At 42.2% G+C, this 27,377-nt stretch overlaps 3 protein-coding genes across 4 annotated transcripts in view; 2 read left to right on the top strand and 1 right to left on the bottom strand.

Moving 5' to 3' along the window:
* Window positions 1-9,578, top strand: part of NPHP3 (nephronophthisis 3 (adolescent)) — a 28,566-nt gene extending 18,988 nt beyond the window's left edge. The window contains exons 16-24 of one of the 2 annotated variants that reach the window (XM_012732159.1): window positions 200-322; window positions 1,171-1,360; window positions 1,481-1,722; window positions 2,612-2,687; window positions 3,911-4,038; window positions 5,191-5,431; window positions 7,302-7,427; window positions 8,017-8,132; window positions 8,679-9,578. In XM_012732159.1, the coding sequence (XP_012587613.1) occupies window positions 200-322; window positions 1,171-1,360; window positions 1,481-1,722; window positions 2,612-2,687; window positions 3,911-4,038; window positions 5,191-5,431; window positions 7,302-7,427; window positions 8,017-8,132; window positions 8,679-8,853 (1,417 nt within the window). In that variant the 3' untranslated portion in view covers window positions 8,854-9,578. The remainder of the gene's footprint in view (window positions 1-199; window positions 323-1,170; window positions 1,361-1,480; window positions 1,723-2,611; window positions 2,688-3,910; window positions 4,039-5,190; window positions 5,432-7,301; window positions 7,428-8,016; window positions 8,133-8,678) is intronic. The other variant, XM_012732158.1, reaches the window with a different exon arrangement.
* A 121-nt stretch (window positions 9,579-9,699) lies between these two features.
* UBA5 (ubiquitin-like modifier activating enzyme 5) lies at window positions 9,700-20,872 on the bottom strand. Its single transcript, XM_004692314.2, has 12 exons — window positions 20,484-20,872; window positions 17,730-17,775; window positions 17,548-17,637; window positions 15,533-15,642; window positions 14,568-14,654; window positions 13,933-14,017; window positions 13,133-13,237; window positions 12,829-12,956; window positions 12,066-12,201; window positions 11,744-11,819; window positions 11,492-11,598; window positions 9,700-10,964 (listed from the first exon to the last, which is right to left on the bottom strand). Exons 1-12 carry the CDS (start codon window positions 20,642-20,644, stop codon window positions 10,881-10,883), a joined length of 1,215 nt encoding a protein of 404 aa, XP_004692371.1. The 5' UTR covers window positions 20,645-20,872; the 3' UTR covers window positions 9,700-10,880.
* Window positions 20,873-21,404: 532 nt separating this feature from the next.
* The window catches only part of ACAD11 (acyl-CoA dehydrogenase family, member 11), a 58,194-nt gene continuing 52,221 nt past the window's right edge, over window positions 21,405-27,377 (top strand). Inside the window, exons 1-2 of the mRNA XM_004692194.2 lie at window positions 21,405-21,577; window positions 26,667-26,856. Of these exons, the coding sequence (XP_004692251.1) occupies window positions 21,429-21,577; window positions 26,667-26,856 (339 nt within the window). The 5' untranslated portion in view covers window positions 21,405-21,428. The remainder of the gene's footprint in view (window positions 21,578-26,666; window positions 26,857-27,377) is intronic.

Raw genomic sequence — 27,377 nt, 5'->3', positions numbered from 1 at the left:
ATTTGTTTATTTTCATAGGCTGGGAAAGCTTCTGGTTTGGACCTAATTTTCTCAGTGTTAAATCCATACATAAAGTCCACACCTACATCCATGTTCAATGTGTTTTTCTTTATTCTGCCTTTATCTGAAGCCTGTTTCAGCGACCTCGCTGCAGGCGCGTCTGTTTCTGTTGAACGTTGTCCTTGCTTCTCTTGCACAGTCAGGACCGAGTGACCTGGAGGGGCGCAGATGAGCTCCCCTGGCTGTTCCAGCAGCAGGGAAGTAGACAGAAGCTGCACAGCTGCCTTCTCAACCTCTTTGTGTCTCAAAACCTTTATAAAAGGTAAGACACTTACTTGTAGAAGCAGGCTTAAATGGTTGCTCAGCATCACAGAGAAAAATGGCATTTTAATTGAAAAAGTAGTCCTATTTCTGTGGTACCTGAAAGATAAAACACTAGGAGAAATGTTAACACCATTTGCTAGTTGCCACCAGATTCTACGTTTTCCACGAAGAAAGAAGAGAAGATTGCTGTTTTCCTACAGTCAGAGCTGGAATGGTCTTGAGATAGCTTTATATCTTTAACACCCATTTAAATGGGTTTAAATGCGCCCCTGCTCCCCAAGAGGTGGCCTCTCAGGCCTTCAGACTTCTCCAAGAGCCTTCACACTCTGGCCACGCTGCGTTTACCAGAGGGCCAGGCCTTCTCATAGTGGTGCTGTCTCTCTCTCCCACTGTGGTCGATGGCTGCCAGTGGCTGGCACCTTCTAACCACCCAGGCCCATGAGGGGTTTCCTATCTCACTTCAAAATGCAGATGTTTCTCAGAATGTAGTGCAGGATTCATTTTGCCCCCGAGTGAGTTCACCCCAATTTTTCATGATTTGAAATTAGATTCATTCTTGAGTCCATCAGCTCCATCACCCTCCGAACAGCCTCTGCAGAAGCATAGGCTGACATGTGTCATTGAATTCCTTGATGAAAAGGCAATGTAAATACTGTGACAGTTTGCCTGTAGAGTTTTCTGTCCTAATTTCCATCATCTCTAACTTTGGGAATGGGCCCAGATGACAAGCTGAAGCCACAGTCTTGCCTACTAATAAATTATCAGTAGCTTGAGGTGAATTCTGGCGTCTTCACTTAATACTCAGTTTTCAAGCTTGTTTTTCATCTCCTTGCTGTTCTGTGACAGGGGACACTTTGCTGAGTTGCTGGGTTACTGGCAGTTTGTTGGCAAAGACAAGGGTGCCATGGCCGCCGAGTACTTCGATTCCCTGAAGCAGTATGAGAAGGACTGTGAGGGTGAGGAGAACATGCTCTGCTTAGCCGACCTCTACGAAACCCTGGGGCGGTTTCTCAAGGATCTTGGCCTGCTCAGCCAGGTAACCGGCAGGGAGACCGCGTGCGGGTTCCTGGCTACTCTTCATGTAGAGGGTCATGTAGATCCCACCAGTGTGTCCACCTGATGACAAATCATAGAGCCTTTCAACTTTTTTTTCCAGGCTGTGGTCCCTTTGCAGAGGTCTCTGGAAATTCGAGAAACGGCCTTAGACCCAGATCACCCACGGGTGGCTCAGTCCCTCCACCAGCTCGCAAGTGTGTATGTGCAGTGGAAGAAGTTCAGCAACGCAGAGCAACTGTATAAACAGGCCCTGGAAATCTCAGAAAACGCTTACGGTGCAGACCATCCACACATTGCTCGTGAACTTGAGGCCCTTGCAACTTTGTACCAGAAACAAAATAAGTAAGATTTAGATCACTACTGCTCTGGTTTTATCACAAGGAGTTAGAGATTTCAGTGGGCTTGGCTTTGTGACTCCTTTTCCTAATATTCTTCTGAATGCATGACATTCAAACATGAATTCTTGGTCCTTAAACCAGATTGTTGTGGTTTGTAGATTGTGAGGACAGAGCAGGAACACGGGGCTCGTGGTCGGAGTGGCATGGAGCCCCTTCCCTGACTAGCTTTGCCCCTGCTAAGAGGGGAGACAGGCCAGCGCCGATGCCCTCTTTTTTGTAAAGAAGGTCTCTAGAAACAGAGCTATAGGCTTTCACTGCTTGCCTGTGTCCACAGCAGAGTTCTGTAGTTGGTCCTCACAGCCCCAAGCCTAAAATATTTACTATCCAGCTCTTTGCAGCAAGTTTGCCAGTCTTTGGAATAATCAATCTCTCATATCAGCTGTATACTTACTGAGTGTTGTATCTTCCTCCATCCGAAGTCCTTTCTTTTGCTCCATACGTAATACATGTTGGACTTTTTTCTTTTAACTTTTAGAAGTATTTTTTTTCACACTGATTTTGTGACGATTTCACCAAAAATTAGCCTGTGTGGAAGAGGATAGAGCAAACTAAAATGAAGCTTTTCTTTTAGTTAGGCTGTCCTCATTGGTCCAGCACTGGTCACGTAGGTTAAACGTCCCTCCAAAGACACCTTTTTTGGTTCTGTTTTATTTCAGAAGGTTTTTGTTAAAGTCTTAATTCCCTATGATATCACTTCTAGAAATGATGCTGTGTTTAATAGTAGAAACAAAAGGCTTTAGACTAGACGAGGGGATCTCTGCTTTCATTTCCTGAAGTGTGACACTTTGCATAGATGTCTTTTTGTTTACCTTACTTTCTTTTTTTTTTTAAAGATATGAGCAAGCCGAACATTTTAGGAAAAAATCCTTTAAAATTCGCCAGAAAGAAACAAAGAGAAAAGGCAACTTGGTAATAAGAGATTTCTTTTGGGTTGTGTTTTGAACCAAAAAGGAAAAAAGTATGTAGATGCATCAAAATACTAACATCTTTTGTATTTATATTGCATGTTTAAATGTTAGTATTACTGAGTACAGCTTAGTGGAACTGAATGTGTGGTGACTGTTATTCGATGGATGTGCATCAGACTGTCATGTCGTACATCTTAAATACAAGCAATATTATGTCAATTATATTGCAATAAACTGGGGCAAATTTAAAAAAAACCTTTCAAGTGAAATGTTCATTTGAAGGTTAGGGTTCAGATAAAGTTTAAAGTTGCTTTAGCCGTTTCATTGAAGGGCTGTTCAAGAAAATACCCAAAATTTAGTGAACATTTTGTATTCGATTCAAATGTAAAGGAATTCGTACCCTTGAGTACAAAAAAATTATTTTCATTTTTCTGAACTCCTGATAAATCTATATATAGTATATATAGTTTTAACTTAAAATGTTCGCAGCAACATTTTTTTAAAGATTTATTTATTTATGCATATAAGAATTGGTGTACAGGCCAGAGGTGCGGGGTGAGGGGATCCACCAGAGGCAGAGGGGGCACCCCTAGGGAGGGCCCGCAGCAACTTTCTGCCGCGTATTTGACATACAGCCTTCCATAAATTAAGGTAGATGACATGTCGGTCTGATGTATTTCTCTGTCGCACGGCGACTGCTATAGTAGCTATGATTAGCACCTTCGCTTATCGCACTGTCCTTTCTTTTTTGTGATGGGAACAAGTGAGGTCCAGTCTCTTAGCAAGCTTGATGATTAGAACACAGCGTTGTTGTATTCGTTGTCCTCTGCCTTCAGCTTCAGAATGTATCTACCTACTGATTGCAGGTGTTCTGTCCATGTGTAAGTACCTGATGCCGCAGCGTTTCTCAAAGCGGTCACTAATATCTGCCCGATAATTCAGTTTATTGATCTTTTTGAAGAACTTAGGGATTCAGTTTTCTTTGCTAAAATCCCTCATCATCATTTTCACAGAATAGTTTCTGATAAATTTTCAAAGGTGATGGCATGTGGAGATGTATGGATTTTCAATAACCATTAGAATAATTCAGTGTGATACTTAAAAATATTGTAACCTGCCTGAAAGGGGATGGGAGGACACAGGATTTTTTAGAACCCCAGCACACTGTTCAGATGCAGAGGCTGCACTCAGTAGTGACTGTTGCTAATTTTCTGTTTCCTCCAGTATGGATTTGCCCTGTTACGTAGGCGGGCCCTGCAGTTAGAAGAACTCACCTTAGGTAAGGATACCGCTGACAACGCTCGGACCCTCAACGAGCTGGGAGTTCTCTACTACCTGCAGAACAACCTGGAGTGAGTACCGAGGGCTAGGTGGTGACAGCCAGGTGCACGTGGCTGTCTAGGTGCAAGCCGCCCTCCATTTCTGAAAAGTCGGGCTGGAACGACGGATGGAGGCATGCTCACAGCCAAAAGCTGCGCTGCAGCTGCTTCTCTCGTAGCTCGGAAGTTCTGCAGGTGCCCTCACACGTTTTATATACTGTGAATTTATGAAACTTATGATACTACGTACAAGGCCTCTCAAAAGAAATTTGGTCACTAGGAGAAAACAAAGAAAAGAATCAATGTATATGGCTGCTTGTTCTGCTCTTCTTAAAGCTAAAAGGCCAAGATGGCATAATATTCATACTTGCTGAAAAATGAGTGGTTGTACATTTCATTGACTGTCAGAAAAATAAGCTAATTTCACACACTGGATATCAGAAAAGATGCAAACATATTTAGTTCATTCACAGATTTTTTTAATTGAAAATTATTTAGTAATAACCCCAAAGGGAGAGCAAGTTAACCAAGCTCTTTTGTTTGAGCTAGGTCTGATAATTCTTTTTTTTTTTTTAAGATTTATTTATTTATGCATACAAGAGCTGGGGTGTAGGCCAGAGGTGCTGGGGGCGGGGTGGGGGAAGCGGGGATGGAGTGGGGAGAGTAAGAGCATTCACCAGACACAGAGTGGGGAGTAGAACAGGCAGATTGGCAGAAATACACTGCTGAGGGGAGCAGCGGGGAGACAGGAGAGGTCTGCTGTGTCATGTGGGTCACTTCCCTGGCCAGGGATCAAACTCAGGCTGCAGTGGCTGCAGATAGCTTCACAGTGCTGAGATTTAACCCCTTGTGCTGCAAGGGAGGACCAGATCTGATAATTTTAAAAGAATGAATGGTTTGTTTTGGAGAATATTTAGGGGTTTGTCTTCAGAAATAAATGAAGAGGTGAGGCCATGATCTAGGTATTTTGGTACTCAAAAGCCTCATTTTGGTATTTTTCAGACCTCATTTTTCATTTCTAGAAATGTATGAGAAGTGATGAGGGATCAGAAAGAGAGTGAGTTTTGAGCTGAATCCTTCATCTCGCTAAGAATAAAAATGCTTCAGTTCTTTTCATAACTAGGGCTAGAGAAACTGACCTCTAGGAAACAAAGTACCTCAACTATTCTGGGGTTTTCCCCCTAGAACAGCGGACCAGTTTCTGAAGCGTTCCTTAGAAATGAGGGAGCGAGTCCTGGGCCCAGATCACCCTGATTGTGCCCAGTCTTTGAATAATCTGGCTGCTCTCTGCAATGAAAAGAAACAGTATGGGAAAGCAGAAGAACTTTATGAAAGAGCTTTAGACATTCGGAGACGAGCTTTAGCTCCTGACCACCCTTCTTTGGCTTATACTGTGAAGCATCTCGCAATCCTGTATAAGAAAATGGTAAGTTTCCTAGGCGTGCTTGCATGTGTCTTGTAACAGACCAATTAAACTATTTATGATTGGCAAAATAATTGACCTTCTGAATGATAGACTATTTTCTATGAGCTGTGAAATCAGTGATTTAATTTTTAACAAATAGCTGAATAGAACATTTAAAAATACTGTTTCATACTTACATAAATTGAAGCACTGTTTTAGTTTTGTTAAAATGCATTCTAAATACAAATGCATTCATCAGGATTCTAATTGAAATTCAACCAGTATTAACTTTGCTATGTTAAGCAGACATAAATATAACAGATCACCTGTTTGTCAGGGATGAAGGAAGAGTATTTGTATGGACGAAGTAAAGATTTTTATTTTATTCTTTCTTTTCTGTGCCTACACTTAAATGTAACCATTCTTCACCATAGGGTTCTAATTTGAGTGATATTGGGATTTTTTTTACAAAGAAAAATGCTTATTATCTCTTTTCCCAGAAATAACCAATATTACCATTTTTCATGAGTCCTTTTTTTTTTTCAACTGAAACAACATTGGTTTACAGCCAGGTCGGGGAACATGTCCTTCAGATATGTCCTCACTCCACACCCGCCACAGCCCCGATAGTCTCCTGCACAGGCCACTGTGTGCCCCCTCCTTCTCGGGGAGTATCAGTCTACAGCCATATTTCTAGGGTTTGTGATTGGTTTTGTCTTACCCTTTGTTTTGTTCTTTATATTTCATATATTAGTGACACACCATCTGCTGTTTTTCTTCCTTCTGGTTTACTTCACTTAGCATCATGTTCTGTCTTGTTTTTATAGCTGAGTAGTATCCCATTGTGTACGTAGATGATACTTTTCTAATCCTCCTTTGTCGTGGGGCACTAAGGCTGTTTCCATACTTGGCTGTTGTGAGATATTCTGCGATGAAGATGGGAGGGGCATAGCTACCCCTTCAGATTGTGTTTTTACGATTTTGGTTAATATCTGGGAGGGGGGTTGCTGGAACATAGAGGAGAGCTATTTTTAATATTCTGGGAAATCTCCATACTGTTTCCCATGAACAGTCCACACTCCTGCCTGTCAAGTGTACGAGGGTTCCTTTCTCCATGTCTTCACTAACACGCTTCTGCTCTTTTGCATGGGTCATTCTCTGAAGTGTTTGATGGCGTCTCACTGTGGTCTGGATTTGAATTTCCTTGATGATAAATGATAGTCAGCATTTTTTTGTATCCCTGCTGGCCATCTGGATGTCTTCTTTGGAGAAGTGCCTCTTTTAACCCTTCTGCCCAATTTTTTTTTTTATGTTTGCAAGTTTTGTAGCTGATTTCCAAAAAAATCATAATAATAGTAACAATAATAATGCCAGCAAAGTCTCCTTTCACTTCATTTGGGGCAGTTTCAGAGCCATGGAAATGGATTTGGTCTTTGTGAGATGCTGGCTGGTCATACTGACACTGAAGTTGTTGTTTTAGTGAGAAGGACCCATTTTTGCTGTCCAACTTTCAAATAAGAGGAACAATTAGAAAATTCTGGGAAGGATTTGATAAGCAATGAGTTCTAATTTTGATAACACCTCTAAATGATGTATAGTAGTTAACATACTTTAACTGGCATGGTTTTAGTTCACCAGAAACTGAGTAATGATGGGTAGTCCCAAAAGGCCTTCTGAGTTACCAGAGAAAATTTTTTATGTCCAGTATAGCCTACTTAAATACTCTCTCACATATCAGTTATCTATGAACCGAACTGCTTAACTGGGAGAAAAGCACCTGAAATCTTCTTCCTCAAAATATTTTTATACAATTTTGATTTATGGAAAAAGCTCTGATCAGATAGTATTTATTGCTTTAATATTTTTGTTAGATTTCACTTTTGTTTTTTAGGGGAAACTTGACCAAGCTGTACCTTTGTATGAGCTGGCGGTTGAAATTCGGCAGAAATCCTTTGGCCCGAAGCACCCTAGTGTAGCTACTGCGTTGGTGAACCTGGCGGTCCTCTATAGCCAGATGGTAAGTTCCCACACCTTAACTTTTCATGGTTGAATGACATTAAGAAATACAAAATATAGGTAAATATATGGATTAGATGTGGTACAGTGTTTATAATAATTAGAGGAATTTTAAGTGATCTACTCTGCTTGCCTGAGTACTTAGAAATTATTGAAGCTAAATTTTTAAGTGACAGTCCCTTCCTTTTTCTTGTAAAACATGAAGTCTTTACTTCATGGCTTACTCTTGTCGATTCTGAGGGCTCCATTTCTGTCTCTCAAATTGTCTTTAAGCTGTGGCATTTGCCCGTGATAGGGAGAAACAGATATGTGCCCACTGAGCCATAAACAGGTTTTATGTTTATATTACTTGTGAAGCCAGTGGTTACTAAGTCAGACTGAAACAGTTTTTTTGTGACTTCCTGCTATACTTCTTTTCCCACTATGATTAATCAGAAATTAACCTGTCTATCCACATGTTGTAGAAGGATAGAAACATTCTAAAAGGGCTTGTCCACGTAGATCAGCTTAGTCTAGAATACATTAATAATCATTTCAAAAATCTGGTGTGTTCAAGTGAGCTTTATTACCTTTTTTTTTTGTTGTTAAAGAAAAAACACACTGAAGCCTTGCCATTATATGAAAGAGCACTAAAGATTTATGAAGACAGCCTGGGCCGGATGCATCCTCGAGTTGGAGAAACATTAAAAAATTTAGCTGTGCTAAGGTAAGAACTTTTTCTCATCTAGCCCACTCCCTTCTAGAACAGCTTTCATTTGACTCATAGAACAACACAAAATGTCTACTGCGGCATGTTTTTCCTTGGAGGGGTTTTTGGTTGACCTACTTCTCGAGCTCCTAACTTCTTGTCCAGAAGCAAAGTGGAGTCCGCAGTGTACCCTGAAGCATGATTTGTACTGGAAGCTCGCAGAGCCTGCAGTGACCTGGGCAGTGCTCAGAGCTGATTCACCAGAAAGTGCATGTTGACATTTGCTTTGTTTACCTCAGGACAGAGTAACTTCCCTTAGCGATGTCACTGTGTCCACTTTAACCCTGTCTTGGTGGTGTCCCTATGAGACGTGAAAGGGTCCAGAGCAATCTGGATAGGAGGAAGAGCTTGATATTGCTTTGCTGGTCTGCCTGAGCGACTACACTGGAAAAAATCTGGCGGGAAGTGAACAATCATTCACAGCTTGTTTTTCTGATTTCTGTAGGGCATGTAGAAATGTTAAGAGGTTAGATTCTCATTTTAAGAATTTTTTTTCTCTCAAAGTTATGAAGAAGGGGATTTTGAAAAAGCTGCTGAACTATACAAAAGGGCGATGGAAATAAAAGAAGCAGAAGCCTCCCTTTTGGGTGGAAAAGCTCCTTCTCGACACTCAAGTGGAGACACCTTTAGCTTAAAAACCCATTCTCCTAATGTTTTCTTTCACCAAGGACAAAGGTAACAGCAGCTATTACGATTTATTGCAAATGCAACTTAGGATAAACTCTTTAGGAAACATTTGGAACATTAGAATTTAAACCTTATTAAAAATGTTTTTAAGAAAATTTATTTTATGTTGTGTGATCTTTAACTGATTTTCGCTTTGTGTGCTATTTGTATGAAATTGTATTGGACTATACTGAAAATTGAATCATTGTGTTGGTTTCATTTAAAAGAACTCTCCTACTGTGTGGGACCCAAGGAGGCAGCCACGTAGGGTGCTAGGGTGACGAGAGCGGATCATTAACCGCGGCTCGGTCTGTGCACAAGGGCTGGCAGAGCAGTCAAGAGTTAAGAATCCCATTATTCTTTTCCTCTCTCAAGAGCTGCTTTAGCCTCATCATTCCTTATCTTGCTTTGCAGCAGTAGCCTGGCCCAATTCTCTACCTCAAAGAAAAGTCTCAAGGAATAAAGGGTTCGCGTTTATGCAAGGCTTGCCTGTCTCCTGTAAGTGAGCTCGTAAAAGGTATCTGACTTGCCCTCAGCTTGCTGCGCTGTCTGCACTGTGTTGCCTTACGGTGTAGTGCGTCCGCTGTCCTCACTTTGTGACAGATCAAGGCTTTGGTGTTCGTTAACCTTCCTCCAGATACACGCTTGATGTTCTCCTTAGTTTCTCTAGGTGGCCTAGACCTGTCTTTCATTTATCTCAAACTCAGATTAGTTGCCATTTTATATTGCAAGTTCAGTATTTTTTATAAATAATGCCACATTTTGGATACTGTTTTATAAATAATGCCACATTTATGTATTTATATGTAAAACCTTCCATTTAAATACTTGTAAGAGTCCAACATTTATTAACTGTAAGGTAAAAGATGTACTAACCACACTTTGCTGTTTTAAAGTAGTTAAATTTCAAGTTCTTTTCCCTCTCTAGTTTATCTAAGAGGGTTACATTAATTTATTGAACACTGCAGAAAGGCCTGATGCTGTGAATCCTCGCTGAGCATCTTATTTAGCCTCAGTCAGTGTCTCTAAGGCCTGCTCACATGTGGCCCCAGGAACCTAGACACTAGCTGAGAGCGTTAATTAAAAATTCAGACTCTGAGGCTCTCCCCAGACCTTCATAGCCAGAATCTGCAGTTTAGCTGCATCCCTGCGTGATTCATACAGACGTTTGCGAGCAAAGATCTAGGCCACTGTTGTGGCGACTTATGTTAACATTCTCAGGCAAACATCCTGACTTATGCTCACATACTCAACATTTGGGGCTCTCTGAAATCAGTTTTTAAAGCTTTATTTCAAAAGTGTAGGAGAAATATACTTTTTTTTCTAACACTTCCTCCCCAGACATATAACTTAAGACATGCAGACCTTCAAAACAAAAAGTCACCGGAGTAGCATGTTAGCATAGTAACAGCCAATGAATAACGTTCTGTACTGGCATCTATGCCACTGGGAATTGATATCCACCAAGGTTTTCTGTTATCACTGGTATGCAGCTCCAGAGAAAAACAGTTTGTCAGCTTAGATTTAGTTAGAATGTCAGCTTCGACGTTCTCAGGGGAAACGATACTTTTTGGGCGAATCAATTCGCATCAGTCACCGCAGAGGCAGTTTGGACCTTACGCCCACCATACAGGGCAAACCCCTGCCAATACCTGGCTCCCTCAGCAACCACATTTGAAGGAGGTCTTTGGAAGGAGGTCTGTGATGAGCGTGACCTAAGATGAAAATCGGCTGCATTTATACTTTATTCCTCTAGAAAGTTGTCTGACTCCAGATACAGGTTCTACAGATACACTGACTTTTCTTTGATTTCTGCAAATAGATAATTTGTACTTCCTGAAAGTACCTTCATCTGTCTACCCATGGAGAAAAGCCGCCTTTTATTCACCTCTGCCTTGTTTTGAACATATGAACAGTAAACCTTGATTGATGTAGCCTTGTTTTTGTTAGTTTTAGAATGCTACTTTTTAATTACAAGGGGAAAATTCCCCAAGGGAATATGTTTAAAAACAAGAAATAAAATATAGGCCAGTTCTGTTTCTACATGTTCTTCATCTTGGCCATGAGATCTTCTAAGCTTTCACCAGAATCTTCCACTGACACCTCATGTACAGAATCTTCTTGCTGTCAACAAATGAAGAAAGAAACAATACTTGAAATTCTTGATGCTTAGGAATCTATATAATCATTCTAACCATGTTCAATAAATTTACAAAGTAAATTTTCTGTAATGATTATGTCTTCTAACTTTTAGAAAAGAAAAAGTCTTTCATTTTGCACCCCCCCACCCCCCAGTCTCTCGATTTAAAAAGCAGTGAATTCAGTATCCTTGAGAGCTCTACCAAGTAGTATTTTTAAGTAGCATTATGGCTTAAACTACCAATATAAAAACATGATACCTTCATTTAGTCAAAATATATTTCATTTGATCCATTAATGAGTGAACAAAACTATGTTTACATCTTCAAAGTTTAAAATGTGCTGTGCATGTGTCCACACTCACACTGAATAACATACATTTGAATGCTTAACGTCAAGTGTCTAAAACAGGAACCACTGCCCTGGCACTGTTTAACTGGGTGAAAGCGAAGGGAGACAGATACCTTCTTTCCCATGATATTTACTTTGGGCAAATCAGATTTCAGATGTACCTTTTTGGGAATTGTATATGCCACTGTAATTCCTTCAGGTAAGTCAGGGACTGGACCTGAAGAATTTTTCAATTCCTCTTCAGAAACCTCAGATACCAACTCAATACCTGTAGAGTGAAATTTGACCTTTTAACAGTTTTTAAGGAACTTCGTAAGCAACATTCAATACTGATATGATCTCAAGTATAGCTGCAGTCACACCACAGGAGGTTCTGCTTTATGCTGCCATTCTGTCTGCGAAAGGGCACCTACCCCATTCGTTGTCTTCGTGCACTATTGCTTCCTCTGCTTGAACAACCTCCTGTTTGGGCACTGCTGCCGCCTTTTTCTGTAGAAATCAAACAGTAGCAAAGTGTTTTTCTCATTATTAATTCTCTCAAGCAATAATTAAGAGTTCAAACAGTTTATCTTATTAAAAACCAGAAAGGACATTGAATAGAATTTTCATTTTTGAAGCATGGCACATAGATTAAAACTAAAAATATAAAATCTATTTATCTTACATGACATAATTTTTTTTAAGTTATTGTCTTATGCAATGTGATCTTTCATATACTCTGACAGGTACATATACCTTGTATTCTTCTTGCTGCTTCCTGCAATTTCTGTCATCACACTGTGGATTTGGCTTCATGGACATGGTAGGGAAAAAATCCTGCATTGCATTGTATCCAAGGTAGAAACTAACAGTACCGAAATTTAACAGAAACCTAGAAAAATAAATCAAAGTAGACTTAAAAAAATAAAACCATAAAAGCATTAGAAATAATTAGCTTGTTTAAAAGTCATGTTGAAGCAGACAGTGTTTTTGTAACAAGCAACCTAGAAATCAGAGACTTTTTATCTTGTTTACAGGGCCTGGCTCAACTAGGTATTTGCTACCTGAATGCATGAAAGAAAAATGAAATGCATAATTTACTTTTTTTAAGTTATAATTAGGACAAAATGTTGGCAACCTATGGTATGTCAACAGCTTTAAGAAGCAAACTTATTTCAGAGAAGCTAAAATATACAAAGTATCACCCCCTGGGAGAAGTGAGTCTTAGAAATTCCTTAGATGGTACTAAGCCTGGGGATTCTAATATTTTATTTTCTACATATAACTTACTATAAAATTTATGATCTTAAATGTAAGTTCAATAAAAGCTTATATAGTCACTAAGATCAAAACAAGAGTTTTTGCAGTATGCCATAACGCACCCTCCTGCTCTGTCAGTCAAGTGAAATTTAAAAAACTAGACATAACTGGTAATTCCAGTCCTTTTAATGCTTCCTAAAATACATTTATTTTTATCAAAAGCAAACAAAACTAGTCAGCAGCAGGAGCCCTCACTCACTTTAACACGTTTTGGACGAGGATCCCGGCAACCACACCCATAGTGGTGGGGAGACTGGCCGCACAAACGCCTTCTCGTTTCAGAGTCTTTTCGTCAATGTTCGCAGCAACCACAAGCGGAGGAGCACACTGGTGGGGAAGCAGAGAAGACACTTCCAAGGAAAGGGAGGAAGGAGTTCCAGACAGTGTCCCATCACAGGCCAGGTTTGTTTCCCTTTGAATTGTAATACAGCGTCTCTCCTCAATGCCCCTAGGAACTCCAGTACTTAACAGTAAAAAAAAAAACCCAAACGAAGACTGCCTACCGCGAAACAGGCCGATTCCCCGGGAATGATGAGCTGGATATGCCCCGAAACTGCATTTTCACTGACACCTGATTCCATCCACGTTTGTCCAAGTTCATTACAAGCCTTAGTAGAAGTAGATGAAAACACAATCAGACCAAGAAATAATTTACCAAACATTCTTCTGTGTTTAAGGATTATGAAAAACTAGTTTTCAGACTAAAAGAGGGAATTTGTTAGTAAGGAATCCCTGGGCAGTTGCCACAGTCTCAAAAAGGGAACCTACCAGCACTCGGGTAAGCTGTCAATGAGGAGCTAGCTAACTAAACTGAGCCAGAGTCACTGGGTTTCTTATCAATGTAAAAATTAATTTTTCTAAAATAATTTCAGCAACAAAAATCGGCAAAATTTATTTGAAAAGTTAAAACCAACAGTTAAAGGAAAAAATTCAGTTGCATTTCTTGAAAAAGCATGTTTGTTGGCAGTTTACAGTATTTATAAATTTACTTAAAAAACAGTAAAAGCAATTAAGACCAACATTAAGAATAGCCAGTATTATACAATGTGCATTTATTTAAAAAAATTATATATCAGAAGTTCCCATGTGCTAGTTCTCCCTGTTGACATGAGCGAGCAGGACAGCAGCATACACCACCAGGAGCAAGGTGAGCCAGGCCCTGAGGCTACCAGAACATTCCAGGTAAACAAAACTCATGTAAAAGGGTTTAAATGAAGAACTGTTTTTAGGATGGGGAATATATGCTGTCAGGATATCTGGGCCAGTGTATAAGTACCACGGTTCACACTACAGGAATACTCACCGTATTGATGGTCATTCGCGCTTCAAAATTGTCCACACAGCTAAGAACTAGGTCAACAGGTTTTCCCTCTTCTAATCCACCATTACTAGGCAAAGAAAATAATTTTTTTTTGAAAAAAATCAGGATGCAAAATATATCCTAGTTAGACTTTTTCAGTCACATTTAATCTTTCAGTAAGTGTTTGAATATAATTAAGACAGTATTTAATAGTAAAGATTCAGTAACTATTACAGAAGTTACCATTTTTCTAACAGCTTTCATGTTCATTCATGTTCATATAAATGCAAATGTAATAAATATTTTAATAAAAACTCCAGGGTTGTTAGAACAGTTTTTACAGAAAACCACTTTCAGACAGAAATATACTCTAGAACACAGCAGTCATAATTGAAATTACCTTATTATAACAAGGTTTTTTTTCTGGTTTTCATTTTGCTGTATTTTTTTTTTTACAATAAAACAACAAACAAACAAAAAAACACTTTTAACTAAGTTCCTAACATAAAAATTATGCCAAAAATTAACTATTTTAAAAACACCCCAGTCTAACCAGTCACTGAATTACTCATGAGTAGATATTTCTGGTAAGACTTATTAACTGAGCTGGACATTGTGTAAAGTAAATAAGATTTTACCTTATTCTATTCATGAAATGTTGAAAGTTTTCTACTGTGGTTATATTATAGTTGTGCACTTCAAAAACAACATCAGGATTAATGTTCCTAAGAGGTAAAAAGGGAAATGATTGTAAAAATTACTAGTAGGAATAAGAGAAAGCAGGAAAAAGACTAAAAGAACCAAAGATCATTTAAGAAAAATTAAAGAAATAGAATTCAAGCATTCAAAGAAAATCCATTAATTTCACAACATATATAAATCAAGTCAGCATGCTGTATGTCTTTAAACTTATATAGTCAGATATGTCAGTTCTTAATCTGAGGGAAAGAAGAAGAAATTCAAAATTCCTCTTCTAATTCTTTTGTCACTTAAATTAAGAACTAGGTTCAAAATGTGTGAAAGGATCACTAAAATGTTCCCACAATCTATGTGCTGGGAATTAAGCTACAGCTCAGTCTGACAAAGGCTTCTTCCATATTCAAGTCAGCAAAAGTACATCTGAGGCCACAAAGAGCCTCAGAGCCTGAGGGCTGGCAAACGACGGCTGTCAGGCAAAATCTGACCCACTACCTGTTGTGTAAGGTCCGTAAGCTAAGAATGATTTTTACATTTTTAATAGTTACAGGGAAAAAAAAAAGTAAAAGAAGCAATAGTACATGACATGTGAAAATTACATGAGGCTTAAATTTCAGAGTCCATAAATAGTTTTATTGGAGAAGCCATATATTCATTCATTTTTGTATTGCTCACAGTTGTCATCACATCTCAGCTACAGAGCTAAGCAGTATTGACAGATGACCTCAAAGCCTAAAATATTTACCCTATATAGAAGGTTGCCAATCCAGATCAAAAAGCTAAGAGAATTCTGTGTATAAGTGAAACCTGCATTTAAAGAGCAAAATCTAGATCCATTCATACACTCAGGAAGTCAGACCAAATATACAAAGACTTCACTAATTATGATCTCTGTTATTCTACTTACCTCAAAGTATGTTCTGCTGCTTGAACTTTACTCAGCCCTGCCTGATGGGGTTGGAAGAAAAGTCTGTTCATATTGGCCAGTTCCACCTTGTCATAGTCAAAGAGCAGCAGCTGAAATTAAAACAAGGCGTCTGTTGAAAAACATACGACGCCAAACCAAAGACAACAAGACAGACTAATGGATTCGCATTTGATGGGTTTAGCAGTTCAACAGTGATCACATTAGCTAACTCCAAAACACTAGGTGCCTTGAGATAGCTCACTTAATGCTCTGAGAGGTACAGACAGAGGTACTGTTATCCTCATTTCAGAAACGAGGCAACTTGGGGACTTGACCTCAAGTCACTCAGCAAGCATCGAGTGGAAATGGAATTCAAACTGAGGCCTTCTCAATCCAGTATCTGCACCCTAAACACAGCAATGTACTGTATTCTTCTCTAAATGACTCAGAGAGAAATTAATGTTCATTAGAATTCTTTAAAACTGTGTCAAAATCTGACTTCATTCCAAATTTTTGCCAAAAACCAGGAACCTATTAGATAAATGATTTAAATAAGATAAAACAAGTGCTGTAACTTAAAATTACAGTTTAATATGACTCCTTTTGTGACTAGTACACCATATACACATGTCTTGGCAAAAACATCACTCCCAATGGAACTAGCAGCCAGCTAAGTCAGCTCTTGTCTCCTGGTAGAGATTTTGGTAGGACAGCATTTGTCACTCACACAAACATAAATTTTACAATGTTCAAAAGATCCCATTTCTTATCAGAACAGGTTGGACTCAAGGATTTCAAGCACCTAAAATTCTGTGACACTGTAATACAATACTCAGCATCCTAAATTTAACAATGTAAACAAAAACATGATTTTTCTGCTTGATGCAGATACTACAAAAATAAATAAATAAGTACATTCAGCCCATAATAATCAAACTGGGTAATCCTTTAATATTTTGCTAGAAAAGAAAGCACTTATGCTGTCTATGATAATTTTCCAACCTTACTTAACATTTCTAAAACATGGTTTATTTAAAATTATTCAACAGTGTTTATTTTATTAGGTCAGGGTAACTATTAAATTTGACTGTAGACCATAAATGCCAAATTTGAGGAGGATTCAGGAAATCCTAAATTTGATCCTGGGTATGTGTCAGGGCAATAATAATCAGCTACACACATCTACTGGCTGACTTCTGTAAACCTCCTGAAAACCTTTAAAATGTTAATGAACACCTTTATTATTTGGGGGTTGGCCTATTTTGATAAATTAGTACCAACTTTGAGGCAAAAAGAACTTCAGGCAGAGAAACTTTTTATGAGGAATTTTAGGCATGGGTGGACTAATATTAAAAAGCACTGATAAACTTTGTGGGAAATGCTTGTTTTATCAAAATGATAAAGGGAACAGAATTGTGGAAAGCTTATGAATTGAACTACTATATAACATACATCATAGATGCTGGTTTTATAAATCTAAGATTTGTTGATTGATTTCTGAGTTCTCTTTCCGAACCACAATCTAAATCAATTTAGACATAAGTAAAAAAAAAAAAAAAAAAAGTGTGAGTTAAAAAAACCCTGAATACTCTCTAGGTCAATTTAAAAAATAAGATTGATGCATCCTTTCTAGCCTGTCTTGTAAAGCATATCTGTTAGAGGTTTTGGTTACCTAGTAAAAATTTTGTTAGAGGTTTCAGTGTTCCATTCACATATTTTTATAAATTTACCAGCATTCTTACCTAAGTTTCTGTATCTGAAATGCAAGCCCAAACTGCTTATGTTACCCTGAAGAAAAAGTTCCTGAACACAATTAGGCAGTCCTTTTTAAATTAGCAGTTGTATCAGCTTCTACTTGAATGTAGTTATGTTGTAAACCCTTGGGAAGAAAGAACAATTTGGATACGCGTACCACCAGTGGATAGGCCATTGGTAACGAGAGGACATTCTCTTTTGTACCTGACCCCTCCAGAGAGAGCAGGGCCCTGCACGACATGCAGAGAGAAATATGTTACCTTCCCGATGCCACATCTTGTCAGCATTTCTGCAGTCACGCTGCCGACTCCTCCCACACCTACCACTGCCACGGCAAAGGTGCGGATTTTCTGTGAAATACAAAATTAGGTATGTCTTGGTCATCAGAAACGACTTTCCTTTGCTGAAGTTTTCTTCAAAAACATGGAAAGGTTCATCATACCTCATAGTCGCTTACAATTCCCATTCGTTTCAAGGCCATCAGGCGGCTTAAAACAAAGAAATAATGTTTTAGGGTTTATAATTTTCTAATTGTGATATAGATAAGTATACATCACACAAAATAAATGCCAAAACACAGTATTACTAATCCTTTGAAAGAGGAGAGATCTTTCAGCTGGCTCTGACACTACCCACCAGTCACCTGGACAGCTTTAAGAACATGAAGCTGGAATACCCTGTGCAGCCAAGATTGAAAGCTACTGACTTAAAATGTTAAGTAACGGAGGATGGGTCTTTAAGTGAAATCTCAACATTTTCTTTGCTTAGTATGCTCAGTATTTATATATATGTAATGTTTAACACTTAGATTATCCCATGGCTAGAATTCTGTTCACTGTGGTCTCTGTCCATTGGGGGGAGGGTGTTTTTAGTATGCACTGACCATATGCCAAGGACGCTAAGAAGTACTTTACCTAGTTATTGCTGCCTATTCTGCTATCTTCTTCAGTATTTTAAATATATATGTAGTTTAAACATCTATACAGTTCCCACTCATTTACACTTTTAGATTCAAACAGCTCTACCAGTTTGTTAGGAAATTCAGCATCCTTTGGCCAACCCCCACTCCTGTTTTCTTTTTTCTCACCTTCAGCTGTTACCAAGTATCTCTAAATAACATGTTAACATTGTTATGTCTTGATTTTAAGTTCTAGGCAAGACTCTGTTCTTACCTGTGGTCCCTATATCACACGAATACTTCCCGTCATACCTGCCTCTTAACTTCGTGAAATGGTCCTTTGGCTAACTGTTACTGTCCCCAGCTGGCCAATGCAGTATGTCAAATTTGCCCTTTCCTATAAAATTCTTGTCCTCAAAATGAACACTCGTTCTTCCACTTAGCTTAATTTCCTATGTAGTTTCACACGTTCAACTCCAGTTGTCGAAAATTTCTCTAAAAACAGTCACATCCATTTGATGTTCGAATCAATTTTACCTTCTTAAAGATTTGTTTACTAGGATCCTCTGACATGCCTCCTTCTACAGACTCTGTACACATAGCTTAGTGTAGGTGGTTTAAAAATGTATGTGTATGTGTGTGTACGTCTCCACACACTAAGACTTTCACAGCTATGTTACAAACAAAACTTTAAATCTAAACTTGCCTAACTTTAAAGGGAAAGAGCAACAATAACATCTTTCCTGTTTCACCTACTTTAAAATTATTCAATTCTTAGCTATAATACTTAATGGACTACCTGTTTTTACTGAGACAGTTCTCTGTGCACTCTGCACTAGACAAAGCCAGTCCAGGCCTTATTACCTACTAGTGGCTCCATGACTTGAGGCAAGTTACAGCAGCTTTTTTTTTTTTAAGATTTACTTATTTGTGCATACAGAACTCGGGTACAGGCCAGAGACTCAGGGGTGGCGAAAGACTTCACCAGAGACAGAGTGGGGAGCAGAACAGGCAGATTGACGAAGTACACTGCTGAGGGGAGCAGCGGGTGGGTCAGGAGAGGTCTGCCACACCATGTGGTCACCTCCAGGGCAGGCGGGAATCCGAACTCATGTGGAAGTGGTTTCAGCTTCTTAGTGCAGTGCTTTAACCCTGCGCCACCAGGGAGGGCCCACAGCAGCTTTTTAAACCTCCATTTTCTCCATTATAAAATAGGGTAAAATAATGTAAGCCACAGGTTCGTGGTGAGGAAAAGTGACACTACATGTGATGTGCTTATTCAGCAGGCGGTACTCCAATAATGTGTACCCAGCAATAGTCTGTACAAAGCTTAGCATGTGCAAGCAACTTTCCTAAGCATTTGGCACGATCATGTTCAGTCCTCACAAGTCTGACAAAAACAGTACAAGTATCCCCATATTACAGTGAGAAACTGCAGCAGGGAGGTTCAGAACTTCCCAGGGTTACTCAGCAAGGGACTTGGGATTTGTGTCTTATCACCGTGGCTCCGTGGTCCTTACCCTTAACCACTGCACTGTGGTTCCGTGGTCCTTACCCTTAACCACTGCACCATGGCTCTGTGGTCCTTACCCTTAACCACTGCACCATGGCTCCGTAGTCCTTACCCTTAACCACTGCATGCTTCCTCTAGGAATTTAGGTGAACACCTGGGTTCCAAAGTACTGGGAAGATGGTTCCAGTATTCTACACCATACGCCTAGGCTTGTGTAGGCTACAGATCTCGGTTTGTGTATTATTACACGGCCTTTTGCACAACAAAATCGCCTAATGGGGTACTTCTTAGATGATAGTTCCTTCTTAAGCTACCCATGACCACATACTCCACTGCAACCTTAGGAAAAGAGAGCTGCTGACAGGGCTGGCAGTAAAGTCGATGACTTTAGAGCTAATTCAGCTCTCCAGCCACACCCCAAGTTAATATTCACTGCTAAGCTCAAGCATAGCGGGCTTGGATGTCATCTTCTGAAAGGTACTACTGTCAGTCTTAATGAAAGCGAGAGACTCACAGAGGTCGTGGCCGTAAGACACTGGATACGTGTCCTGAGGAGGCACAGTGGCAGCACCATATGGCAGGTTCACTTGGGATTTTTTAGCGACATAAAACATATAAAAGGCCAGGACTAAGACTTGGCCCTGTTCGTGCGGGAACAGATCTCCAGAGCAGGGAAAGGGAGGCGGGAGGCCGCGTGAGCTGCACTGGGACAGCGCGCATCGCTGCCCACCGCACGGGCACGGCGACCACCCCTCCCCCGGCCCCTGGACCGCGACGCAGGTCACCTGTAGGGGTTGGAGTCCACCACCTCCGGGCTCATCTTCTCGATGCGGGCCCGGCCTCCTCCTCCCTCGCCGCCCCCCACGAGCCGCCGGCTCCTCTCCTGGGCCAGCTCCTGCTCCAGCTCCTGTACCCGCTGCTGCAGCCGCTCCACAGATTCGGCCATGGCTGGGACCCCGGCCGCCAACGCCCCCAGCCCGGGCCTTCGCCGCCGCCGCCTCCCCACGCTGCTAGGCCGGCAGCGCCCGCGAGAAGTAGGGGAGCCGCCTGGCAGCCGCCAGCCGGGTGCGGATCCCGGGGAAAGCGATCCCAGCGCCTCCGGGACCGACACGTCTCCGCCACTCCCGCTGGCCTCCCACGGTACCGCTTCCGGTGTGTTGCCGTCATCGCTCCCCCTCAGAAAAAAACCGCCCCGTTTAAACTTCCTTCTTCCCCGGGTCCTAAGAATGCAGGCCGCAGCTCGCTGGGGTCATGTGTCCAGGCGGCCCGCGACGTCGCCTTTCCAACCGGGAGGCCAGGAGAAACACTGGGACCCTTTATTCCTGGGCGCGAGTTTCTGACGGGCCTTTTTCTGAACCGGACCCGCGTCTTCCGCCCGCAGGCACCTCCGAACTTAAAGGTGGAAGAGCTTTGGCGAGCTAATCTGCCCGTTGCGACGAACGCGATTTTGCTTTCTTTAAAATGGTGGCCGCCATTCTCTCAACTCTGAGGCCGACAGAAAATTTTAAATCCGAACACACACGGCAGGACAGGCGTTCCCCGAAAAGAGTTCGATTCTGTAGATACGCCGGCCCGCGTTGCTCGGCAACGGCGTTCAGGGTGTGTGATTGGCTGGCGTCGCCGAGGCCCCGCCCCGCTGTCCCGCCCCTCCGGTGGCCGCGCTCGGGGACTTCTAGGATCGGGCCGCGGGCGCCGGCCACCGCGGCTCTGTGTGTCTGGCAGCGGCGGACATGGAGTCCCGTGCCTCCCCGGAGCCGGAGACGGCCGACGTGTTGCCTCAGCACAAGTTCGACTGCAAGGCGCTAGAGGCCTACCTATACCAGCATCTGCCGGGCTTTGGGGCCGAGCCCGAGGCCAAGCTGACCGTTGTCCAGTACAGGTATCGGCGCCGGCCTTCAGCGGAAACGAATCTGCGCTCTGTGCTTCTCTTCCCGGGCCCTGAGCGGGCTCCTAATTTCGCCCGGCGGGTTTCTTTTCCTGCAGCCACGCGCTGTGCAGGCGGGAGCTGGCATCACCGCGCCTGCGTTCCGTTCTGGGTATTTGGAATTCCAGGGGAATACTAGGAGCCCATAACTGAGGATTCCAACTGTGGAAAGGAGTCTTCGGTAAAAGTTTCAAACCTCGAGCATTCACCGAGGCAATTAAAGTTGGAAGCTCTGTGGAAAATTAAGAGACCTCTCAACTTAAAAAAAAAAAAATTAGATTATCTCACGTAATTCTATAAACAAGCCCAGTTTTCTGAAATTGAGTTAATCGCACCGACCAACCAAGGGATCTTAGGTCTTCCACTAGGCAAATCACAGAATTTGTTTCAGGCTTCACTTTTTTTAAATAAGGGAATGGAATTGGACGAGTATCTCAGAATGCTTGTCGCCACTCAGGGACTCTAGTCGGCTGTTATATAATAGCAAATAAAACTTGAGCTATTCTCACATATACTACATATCATGTTGCAGAGCTCTGTTAGATTTTACTGACTGGAAATTCAAAACTTTCTGTTTCCTAATCTGTATTATCAGCCTGTTCTGAGTAATTCTGGTAATTGCATGGAGTAATATAGGTGAAAGGGCTTAAAAACTGCAGTGGCACATTAGACCAGCAGCCTTTATCGCTGGCATTTACAATCCTTACCTGTTCGTTTCAGTGAAAATAAAAAAATGAACACAAAGAAGATGGACCAGTTGGGTTACAGAATTAAAAGTTATCATGTTCCAGTCGATATTGGAGAGTGAAGGAGAAATGGACTAAAAAACAACTGAAATTTCTACCCTAGGAGCTTTGTGTTGAAACCAAATTAAACAGATCAAAGTTCAAATTTCAAGAGCAAAAATGATTCAGCTACTATGTATACCAGAGTCAAAACATTGGACAAATAAACAGTGTGTTGTTTAAGGTGCTAAACAACCAGGAAAGTGATAAATAAAACAGGACCGTGGCGACCCCACGGACACACACAGCCTCTCAGCAATCCAAGGTGCAGGTCTCTGACACCGGGCAGTGGGAACACTGGTGTCTGTTGTGTTGACATGTTTTTTACCTGTGCAAAATTCACTTTTAGAATTTGCAAACATTAAACCATATGGAGATGCAAAATATTTAGAAGAAATAACAAAAGTATTGTTTAGCTTGATACAACAAAATCTGTGATTTGCTGCCTGGTGCCTAAGATACACCTGGCATTGCACCAGCCACTGTTGATCCCAAACCCAAAAAAAATCTTGCCTTTTTGGTGCTTCCATTCTATATGTAAAAAAATATATATATAGTAAGCAAAATCAGTTTCTAAGTATTGCAATGCAGGAGATGAAAGACGTCCTAGAGGGAGACAAGGCTAGTAGAGGCAGGCTGTGCTGAGGAGGGGGCGTTCAGCAAAGCCTTGAAGGAGATGAGGCGTGAGTCCCGTGGTGGGTGGTCTGGGGCTGGGCCTCCAGGCGGAGGGGACAGTGGGAGCGCAGGCTCCGAAGGGGGCATGCGTCCATGTGTGGAGGGCACACAAGGCGAGGGCCTGGAGTGTGTAGCAGGGCAGCAGCAGCCTGGTTTGCCCTTCGAAGGACGTTGGCCTTTACTTTGAGCTGAGATGCCCTTTTTGTTAAAGTGAAGGGGGCAAGTGAGCGGAGACCAGTTTGGAGTGTAACAATCTCATAGACATTAGTGTTACAGTACAGGATATGTACGAAGCCCTATTCTGGATTTGTTTTGAAGCGTTTTCTGGTAGATCAGATGTAGGGTATGAAAGAGAGGTAAAAAGAGAGAGAGAAATAAATATTATTTTATTTTTGCCTTGGTAACTGGAAGGGTGGAATTAGGAAATGAAGTGGAAATGGCTGCAGAGAAGCATATTTGAGGGGGGACATCAGGAACTTAGTTTCAGAATGTCGTGTTTCAAGGTGTCCTTTGGACAGCCAATATGCACAGCAAGGGCTGGTGATGCGAGCCAGGGCAGAGACTGGACACTTCGATCTGGGAGTCACTGATGGAGAGGGGGTGTTTCAAGGCACAAGACCTCAGGATATACCTAGAAAAAGCATCTGTACTCTGACAGCAGAACAACAGTCGCCAGAGGGGAAGGGATGGTAGAGGGGGCCTGTGGGTGGGTGGCGGATGGTGACTGGATATTTGGTGGTGAGATATATGTTCAGTTGCTGAGGGGAGAAATTGTACACCTGAAACCTACACAGCATTGCAATCTATGTTACCTCAATAAAAAGAAAGAAGAAAAAGGAAATGAGTCTATAGAGGAGGTCAGGAGACTTAATCCCAGGCACCCCAATGTTAAGAAGTTAAGGAATAAGGGGGAACTTGCAAAGGAGTCTGAGAAGGAGTGAGTAGAAAGGCCAGGGACACCGTGGTTTGAGTCCATAGCAATTTTAATGAACTTGAACAAGTAATTTCAGTGGAAAGAGGGATGAAAGCTTGACTGAAATGGGTTTAAGAGAAAGCAGAAGTGAAATGAGAAGTGTAAACAGGTCTTGAACATGTCATGTATGGTCATGTTTGCTCACGCAATCCTAGATTGCATCACCTACCGCAGACCAAGGCCACACACTCATGCAGACTGCACGCCCATCATTCACCCAAGCGTCGCCATCTGGCACATGACAGGATAGCTATTTCAAATAGAGAGGGATGTGGAGTCCAGACAATAGGTTTCACAGTGAGAAGAGAGAGAAAACGTTGTACAAGAGAAGATTGGAACGAATCCCTGAGGTGACGAGCAGGCTGGGATCGGATTCTCAGAAAGGACTGTGCTTAGATAGGAGCGAGAACATTCTTTTGCAGATACTCCAGGGGCCAGAGGGTACCTGTGCAAAGGTGTCATATGTGGCAGATAGGACAGCGTGGAGTTCTCACCTCGTTGCTCCTGTTTTCTCAGAGAAGCCAGAAACTAGGTAATCAGAGAAGGTGTTGGAGGACTTTTTTTAAAGATTTATTTTATTTATGGCCTTCCCTGGTGGCACAGTGGACTAAAGCGCAGCACTGCAAGCTGCCCACAGCTACTTCAGTGCAAGTTTGATCCTCGCCCTGGAGGTGACCCACATGGTGCGGCAGACCTCTCCTGAGCTGCCCGCTGCTCCCCTCAGCAGTGTACTTCATCGATCTGCCTGTTCTGTTCCCCACTCTGTCTCTGGTGAAGCCTCTCACCGCCTCTGGCTTTTACCCCAGTTCTGTATGCATAAATAAAATAAGCCTTAAAAAAAAGATTTATTTCATTTATACATACTGGCATACAGGCCAGAGGTGCCAGGGTGGTGAGGGGATTCACCAGAGACAGAGAGGGGAGCAGAACAGGAACAGCAGGCGAGACTGGAGAGGTCTGCTGCGCCATGTGGGTCATCTCCCTGGCCAGAACTTGTGGTGAGGCAGCTGCAGCTAGCTTCCCAGTGCTGCACACGAGGGAGGGCCCCATGTTGGAGGTTTTGAAGAGAGAGAAGTTGTGAAATAGTCAGCCAAGAATGTGGGCTCACCCAGGGCTAAGGAAATATGATTGCCAGGCAGGGTTCACTTTGAGGTTCATGGCCATGAATTTGAAGCACGAGTAGTTACTTTAGTAGATAGTGGTATTTCCCCAGATTTCTTTTGTGTCCATGTACTGTCTGGTTTGGTGACTTTCACTTCCCATCGCCAGCACTTGAAACACTATTTTGGCCTGTCCTTGACGTAATGGAGTTTCTTTGGCCTGAATGTTAGAGTGCCAGAGATGGCCCTTAGCCACTGCCAGTTGATGAGGAATACTAAGGCCCATCATTCTGGCCTCTGAGATAGGACAACTGTCAGGTGTCACTTACACTGAAGTGTCTTCTCCCCACAGAGCGATTAGGCTGAATTGTCTCAACTCTTATTCTTACTTGACTTCCTCCTCCCAGACCAGTTTTCCCAGTTCCTTTTTGGTGTAAGCATTTTCTTTCTAGGTCACAGGCTCACAAATAGTTCTCTCAGGATCTGCTTGGAGGAGACCTATGCTAAAACAAAGCCCACACTGTACGTCTTTCCCCAGCTTCATTCAGTTGTATAAGTGCAGGAGGAGAGCTGGATTTGACCCAGATGGAGGAAGCCTCCTCACCATGAAGTGAGAGGCAGATGCTGAAGATGCATTCAAGGGAGTGGTCACATGCCTGTCCAATTTAAGCAAGTTAAGGAAAGGGCCTGGTCGGGGAGGGACGCTAAGGGTGGTGAACAGGAAGTGTAACTCGGGGAAGTTCAATAGCTCCTAGGGTTGTTGGGAGAAAGATTGGAACTGAGCACTAGTAGCTGTGCATGGATAGGTGGGAGACTGGGGTCTGAGTAGAAGTGCTTGAAGTACTAGTAGGCTGGCGCAGGGCTGGGGCTGGATATGGTGAGGGTGGGTGGCGTGGGCTGAGTGGCTGACTGAGTGAGGGTGGAGGAGAATATCCCTGGAGAAGAATTCAAGGAGCTCACAGGCTTTGGTGCTAGAATAGCATGTTTGGGTTTTGAAATCAACACATAGGCAGCCGTAGTGCTGATAAGAGTTCCTTATCAACAACGACTCCTGCGGTGAAGGGGGTGATCTAGGCGTCTGGGGGAAACTGGACAGTAAAAGGGGAAAGGGTGTCAGCATTCCTTGATGCAGGATTCAGAGCAGGGGGAGGGGCTGAGAGGGGGGGGCAGGCGGGTTTTGGCGTTGGCATTGATTTTCCGGAGGGCCCAGTCTCCAGCCAGTTCCAGGCCTCTGCCACTTGAGAGGCCTCGCTGTCGGGATAACTTCTGGGAAGACTCTTGATTTGCAGGCCGGGAGTGAGGTCTGCTCTCCTGCCTGTGTGGTTACAAGCCTCCAGCTGCTACTATCTGCTTCTTGTGATTCCTGAACTCCTGTTCTGAGCTCCAGGAGTGCCCTTCTTGGCTTTCCTGCAATGAAAGTATTTTCATTTTTGTCTCCTCTAAGGTATCAGTAGGATTTGGAAAGAGGAAAACATGTTTTTGTAATTGACCTTTTCTCTGCTGTCCTCTAGATCAGGACAGTCCAATCCAACCTTTTACCTCCAGAAGGGCCTGCAGGCATATGTGCTCAGAAAAAAACCACCTGGCTCCCTTCTTCCTAAAGCACACAAGGTACAGCACCGGCGGCCGCGTTGTGTGCTGGTGAACGCGCGATTTTATCTGAGCAAAACTGGTCAAGCTGCCTTCAGCGCTGCCAGCGCCGTCTCCTGCCTTCCATTCTGGGAATTCTCTTTTCTACTTTATAGTTTTTATTTCTTTATCTTATGTTCTTAACCATGATAGCCCCCTATTCTGAGTATTTTTAATTCAAGGGGACTAATGGAGTCATCTGTTTATTATTACATCACCAAAAATGCATTTTATTTCTAGACAAAAATTTCCTCGAATTGTATCCCAGTGCTTTATAATGGCTTTGAGGTTGAAGCCTAAGGCTGTCTGAGGCTATTCATCTTGAGCAACACCTGGTCCTCTTAGGATTCCATCCTGTACATACAGCTGGCTGAAAAGGTATCACCAGAGCCTCCCTGGTGGCGCAAGGGTTAAATCACAGCACTATGATGCTATCTGCAGCCACTGCAATGTACAAGTTCGATTCCCAGCCAGCCAGCACAGGGCCCAGTAGACCTCTCCAGACCTGCCTGCTGCTCCCCTCAGCAGTGCATTTCAGTAGATCTGCCTGTTCTACTCCCCACCCTGTCTCTGGTGAACCCTCTCATCCCCCA

Source organism: Condylura cristata, unplaced genomic scaffold (genome assembly GCF_000260355.1).
Source record: "Condylura cristata isolate star-nosed mole 26May11 unplaced genomic scaffold, ConCri1.0 scaffold00033, whole genome shotgun sequence".
Classification (NCBI taxonomy): Eukaryota; Metazoa; Chordata; class Mammalia; order Eulipotyphla; family Talpidae; genus Condylura; species Condylura cristata.
Note: the sequence above shows the minus strand (reverse complement) of the source record. Positions and strands in the feature narration are given on the sequence as shown.

Excerpts from the sequence above, each read along its gene's own strand:
- UBA5 (XM_004692314.2), bottom strand. The coding sequence starts at position 20,644 with ATGGCCGAATCTGTGGAGCGGCTGCAGCAGCGGGTACAGGAGCTGGAG. Across the intron at positions 14,655-15,532 it reads GCAGCAGAACATACTTTGAG|GAACATTAATCCTGATGTTG; the intron begins GTAAGTAGAATA and ends TTTACCTCTTAG. Across the intron at positions 10,965-11,491 it reads CATATACAATTCCCAAAAAG|CAAGAAGATTCTGTACATGA; the intron begins GTACATCTGAAA and ends ATTTGTTGACAG.